Source organism: Vespula pensylvanica, chromosome 4 (genome assembly GCF_014466175.1).
Source record: "Vespula pensylvanica isolate Volc-1 chromosome 4, ASM1446617v1, whole genome shotgun sequence".
NCBI lineage: Eukaryota > Metazoa > Arthropoda > Insecta > Hymenoptera > Vespidae > Vespula > Vespula pensylvanica.
This window is the reverse complement of record NC_057688.1, coordinates 8242382-8248427: the sequence shown is the minus strand read 5'-3', so window position 1 is coordinate 8248427 and position 6046 is coordinate 8242382. Positions and strand designations below refer to the sequence as shown.

The 6046-nt window shown below is 39.1% G+C and overlaps 1 protein-coding gene and 1 long non-coding RNA gene across 6 annotated transcripts; one reads left to right on the top strand and one right to left on the bottom strand.

Moving 5' to 3' along the window:
* Positions 1 to 1057: 1057 nt before the first annotated feature.
* Positions 1058 to 5539, bottom strand: LOC122628759 (forkhead box protein K1). 5 transcript variants are annotated; one of them, XM_043811362.1, is made up of 6 exons: positions 5017 to 5539; positions 3876 to 4210; positions 2377 to 3150; positions 2037 to 2296; positions 1847 to 1949; positions 1058 to 1755 (listed from the first exon to the last, which is right to left on the bottom strand). In XM_043811362.1, exons 2-6 carry the CDS (start codon positions 4151 to 4153, stop codon positions 1572 to 1574), a joined length of 1599 nt encoding a protein of 532 aa, XP_043667297.1. In that variant the 5' UTR covers positions 4154 to 4210; positions 5017 to 5539; the 3' UTR covers positions 1058 to 1571. The 5 variants fall into 5 exon arrangements, with proteins under 5 accessions (XP_043667297.1, XP_043667298.1, XP_043667299.1 ...); XM_043811363.1 differs by having other exon boundaries at positions 5099 to 5539; XM_043811364.1 differs by having other exon boundaries at positions 5156 to 5539.
* On the top strand, positions 5246 to 5940 carry LOC122628762. The gene is made up of 2 exons (XR_006327114.1): positions 5246 to 5383; positions 5484 to 5940. It is a non-coding gene; the product is annotated as an uncharacterized LOC122628762 (long non-coding RNA).
* The last annotated feature ends 106 nt before the right edge of the window (positions 5941 to 6046 follow it).

Sequence of the window (6046 nt, the reverse complement as noted above, 5' to 3'; positions counted from 1 at the left end):
CTCCTTTCTCTCTTTCTCTATCTCTCTCTCTCTCTCCTTCATTATACTACATAGTGTATATATATATATATACCTTTTAGCTTCATTTTTCTTTAACAAAGTATACCGAGCGACTAGGGAAGCATTTTTGCTTCAGCTCTATTATCGAGAGGTATCTAAAATTACTATTAAACGCTTCGAATATTTCGCGTCATTCTTGTGTTTCAGCAGCTATCGACTAAAGCTGTTGGTTGTGTGTATGTTATGTGTGTGTGTGTGTGTGTGTGTACGTGAGTGTGTTGCTAAGAAATTGTATTGTATACGCGTCTCGTTCAGTTTATATATATATATCTCTATCTCTCTCTCTCTCTCGTTACGTTATATGTATGTATCACCAGCCCTCTCTTCTTTCAATAAATCGATCCTTCGCACCAAATTATATATATTATATATATATATATTATATATAAATGATACATGTATTATATTATATATAATATATATATATTATATATAAATAATACACATATTATATTATATAAATAATATATATAATATATAATTATATACGTGTATGTGTGTGTGTGTGTGTGTGATCTTATAAGCACTGATAGTATTTCTCTCTTTAGAAAAAACTGAGCGCAATCAAAAGATTTTTGAAAAGATTTTTTTCTAAGCTATGCTCAACGAAAACGATTGCCTCCAGCTTTTTTTCTTGGTTTTGTTGTTTTGTTTTTTTTTTTTTTCATTTATTTATTTTTTTTTTTTATGGGAAGATTATTAGCCTTGCTATCGTGAGAAGCAACGTTTACAGAACCACAAACTATTAACCGTGTCGCCGCCATCGTCGTCTTCATCTAATAGTTATACGCGATTGATGTGTGTTACTTGATTATTTTATTTCTGTTTCTTGCTCTTTTTTTCTCTCCTCCTCTTTCATATGCGCGCGTGTGTGTGTGTATTTTTTTTTATTGGTTGCCAACGAGACAAATGTATCTTGATTTACGATCGTCCATCGTCGCTCTAAACGACATGCTAAAAAGGCTTTCATCGCGCTTCAATTTCAAGTTTTGTGATATTTATCCCTGACTCTTTCGTGCTTTTAATTGATAAGTTGTCAAGTGAAAAATACAATACTATGTATATACTTTTATACACATTAATCGGTATACTACAAAATATGAAAAATTATTGGAGACTTTTGCGTCTGTATCGTTTGTAACATGAAATCTTTTTTGTTTTTTGTTTGTGTGTGTGTGTGTATTTTTTTTTTTTTTTTTATATATATATACTTTTCTTTTTAGAAAAAATAACAGAAGTTGCACTTTCCCAATAAATTGATTGATGCTTCCTTGAGAGGAATAATCCTCGCTGGATGTGGTCCGAACAAAATAAGTTTTCTTTTTTTTTTTCATTTAATAACGCAGTACGATTTACCTCTCTTAAAACGTTATAACCGGATATTTGCTCCACCGTGTGCCGTCCAAAGCAGTTATGCGTTAAAAGGAAAAGAGAACTTGGCTGTGTGTCTGGTAATAGGCAAATAATGTAATGTAATAATGTTCTACGAAGTGGGATGCTAGGATAATAGTTCAATGATCATCCACGTCATGCACACGTTGACGTTTTGGCTGCTGTTGTTGTTGTTGCTGATGCTCGAGAGGCTCGGGACTTTCAACGATGGCAAGCGGAGCTGGAGAACCAGGTGAACTATCTGATTCGTCGTGTGCTCTTTTGCCAACCCCAACGCCTGCGTCAGGGCCGATAAAGCTTCCACTGAAAGGTAAATAAACGCACTCTTACATAGATATGCGTTTCATGCGGAAATATCACGTCTCGTCTTGTAAATTAATGTAAGAAAATGTACCTGTAATTATATGTTGTTTGTACAATAACAGGAGCTGGGCTGTATTGTCCAGCCGGAGATAAAGAATGCTCCTCTACTATGTTTCCAGGCACCAAGTATTTTTCTACAATCGACATAGAAAACTTTCCCATTGGAATCACAAATATATAAATAACGTATGTAATGTAAGCAATTGAAAGTGTATAAATACCTTCTCTCGCTGCGTCTCCACTTACGCCATTAGTGACAACAGTTATTTGCTGTACCAAACGTCCTTTATGGGATTGTTGGGAAGACGGCGGATATGGATGTCCCGGTGATCCTGGTGCAGACTGACTCGTGAGATGACCAGCTGGAGAAGGAACAGAATTATCAGGATATGTTTCAGGTCCTGGCGAACCTTCCCTACTCAGGCATTCCGGTGTCATTAAACCACTAATTCCCACATGAGATGGAGACGCAGGTGCACTTCTGTCGATTTAAAGGTAAAAACGATGTATCGCTTGATAAAAAGTCAATCGCAAGTAGTCTATAAAAATATATCGGTATACCTTGAGGATAATCCAAATGGAGCTCGGAAGCAAGGTACACCTCTTTGTCTTCTTCGTCTAAAGGCTTGTTCTATTAACTTTGCTTCGGACTGTGGGTCTATCCTCCAGAAAGAACCTTTACCAGGTTCCTCTTGACTTCTTGGTACTTTTATAAAGTAACGATTTAATGATAGATTATGTCTAATAGAATTCTGCCATCCCTTGTCGGCAGTTCTATAGTAAGGATAATTTTTTGTTATATACGAATAAATGCCCGACAACGTGAGCTGTTTGTCCGGCGCAGATGCTATCGCTTGAACGATAAGTTGAGCATACGAGTACGGAGGCTTAGAGTCATCTTTTGGCGGACTATAATGTGCCGTTGTACCGTTTGGACCCGAACTACTGCTACCCCTATAACGCTGCTCAGTCCCAGGTTCGGGACTGATTTGCCTACTGGAACTTTGGGTTCCCTCATGCCTCTCCATTCCAGAATTTTGTGGATCATTCGCGACCGCCGCAGCATACGCCGCTACCATTTGTAAATCCGCCGAAATATTTCTTCTACCCTGACCTGCTCGTGGACTGGCTGGACAGGAGTTAGCAGCACTTATGGTTCCCGTAGGAGAAGGAAAGGGACTACTATATCCCGTATCAGGTATATTTATACGTAGAGGCGGTAGTGGCACTCTCTGTTTGGGAGGAGATGGTACGCGTACATTACCTTGCTCTTGTTCATCCACCAAGGATTGAAACACAAGTCTTATATTTGTACTTGGAAATCTAAATGTGCACCTGCAATTTAAAAAGTTTTACTATTACCATGTGTTGGATAGTAATATTATTTACTTACGCATAGGTACATCTTCTAATATCAATAACACGAGTGACATTGCTTGATACTTATAGATATGCTTGTCGTGTGTGTATGTGTGTGTGTGCGTGTGCGCGCAAGATAGTTTTTATACTTATTTACTCCAACCTTAAAATGTATCTGTTTTTGAAATGAAGGACAAACAATAATATTATATATAGAAAGATACATACAACATACACAATAAACACATTGTCGCTTCGAAGATAGCAAAAAGGTAAGTATACTATGCTATTATGTGTTTGTTTATCATAATCTTGACAGTTACCAATATTTACAAACACTTAAGAAAATATTAATACATGAAAATCTTTGACTCGAAGCTGCAGAAAAAAAAAAAAGCAGAAATGAAAGACTCGAAAGCAATTCCATCTTTTATCATTACTACAAACCACCGATAGAACACGGCCATTCGTCTTATTAATTCCGGTGAAATGTTACATCGGCCAAAACACTTATCGATTCACTCCACTTAAACAGTACCATTAGAATTCTAATGAAATAAAATGTGCAAAGAAACAGTAAAGATATGAAAGACTATCCTAAGCGATTAAACGTTGGAAATGCACGTTGGAGATTGGACGTGGGAAAGACAGGTTAACACAACGAATTTTTAAAATGAAAAGATGAGAAATAAGAGACTTACGTTTTTGGCAATTGAAAGGCAGGTGCGCCCTTACGTTGGAACACGCCATCGACGAAGACGCCGTTCTTGCCGTTGCAGGTCATAAAGAAGAACGGATGATCGTAGAAGATCTCGAGGTGTCGGCGCGAGATAAAATTGGAGTGGCCCATGTTGACGTCGACCTCACCCTTGCTGCTGTTTCGACCGATGGTGATGCGTCTCTGCCTAACCATGTACTCGAATTCCCGACCTTCGAGTCGCGCGATCGGCGCACCCTTTGCCTCTGGATTCCACTGCATCTTCGTCGGACTGGCCGGTGCCGACTTCAGTGCCAGGAGGGCCCACGCGTCGCTCTCCTGAGTGCGAGAGTACGTAGACATAGTACCGAGCGAGCGAGCGAGCGAGCGAGCGAACGAGCAAGCGAGCGAACGAGCTCTCGAACAAGACGGAAGGAGGGAGAGAGAGAGAGAGAGAGAGAGAGAGAGAGAAGAGGGAGCGAACGAGATGGAGAATGAGTGAGTGAGTGAGTGAGAGAAAGAGAGAGAGAGATATATATATATAGTGTGTGTATGCGAGAGAGAGAAAGAGAGAGACACGGCAGTAGCGGATAGATAGGTCGCTAGAGATAGGAGAGAAAGATTCTTTGCTCGAAGAGATAGGTAAATCGACTAAATAGACGAATAGGTAGATATACGAAAGAGTTGACGAATGAAGAGACGGATAGAACGAAGGGCAGTAGGAATAGGGTGTTAGAGAGACGGAAAGACAGACGGACGTGTGTAGTAGGATAGAGAGGGAGCACACCAGAGGCGCTCAGATACACACCAACACATAAACGTGCGGGCGAGCACGCACATAAAGTGAACGAAAGAGAGAGAGAGAGAGAGGGAACGTAGAGAATGAAAAGTAAAGAGAAGATAGAGAGAAAATATTAATTTTACAGGATCCATCCAAGTAGATGACATCATTTACGCGTTCAACTTTTAGAATTTAATCATTAATACGTCAACTATTCTTATATAGAACTTCTTTTCCTTCTTTTCGTCGACGCCGTGTATAACCCGGTGTGTAAATATATTACCGAAGCAGGATATATATATATATATATGCGCATCATACATACATATATATATATCTCTATATTATATATATACATACGTACACACGCATACGCACGAGGAAAGAAGAGGGGAACGTATAAACACACACATACACCTCGCACACAGGCAAACACTCGCGCGCACCTATTACCCCTCGTCGGCGAAATAAACGTTTGATTAGGAAAGACGTGTTTCTCTCACTCGGTTTCTCTGTTCTTTTTTCTTTCTTGCCTCGTCGAAAGTTAATCAGGACGCAGGGTCGGCCAACGTTTATATACGCACGTCGGTTCTTCGGACACAAATATTTTCTTCCCTCCTTGTTTACTTACAAATCCGAAACGTGGGTGGTCACCACGTGACGCGAACGCGCGTGCGGCGCTCCGTTTAAACGCGCCGTGTGACCGTGAATGCGACGACCGCCATCATTCGGTAACTCGAATGCGAACGACATAACCTCTCTTCGATTTTTTAACCAACTTCAATCCTTCATATATTTTACACCTACAATATCCCTTTTATCTCTTCGTAGCTCCTCCACGAGCTGAGATAACAAAACTTTCTTCAAACATCTCACGGGAAGATCCACTCCCCTTCTAACGTCTTCTGCTAAGGACCGTAATGGCCGAAAAGGGAAACGGAAGTAGCTGCTTTAAACGCTACGTCTCGTTTTCTCACCGACCGATAAGAGATATGGCGCCTAATTCGTAATCACTGTGTTTGTTTGTTTTTTTTTTCTTCTTTTTCTTCTTCTTCTTCTTCTTCTTCTTTACCTTCCTTATTCATTGACAAAGCTTACATTGTATCGTCAAAGACGAAATCATTCTTAAAAGTGTAACATCGATAAGCAGGTCCTATATATAATTCTTATGTAAGCGGAAACAGATCCTTTTAATACCATTTTATTACTGAGCAATTTCAGGTATAACAATTTATAGTTATATCGTATATCTCGATCGTACACTTTTCAAATAAATAAATCTAACGTTTATAATTATGCATTTCTTTGATTCCTACAATCTCATATTTATACGAGATTATCTAATATAAATGATCCTAATGTATATGAAATATCTTTAAGGTACCGAATCTTAT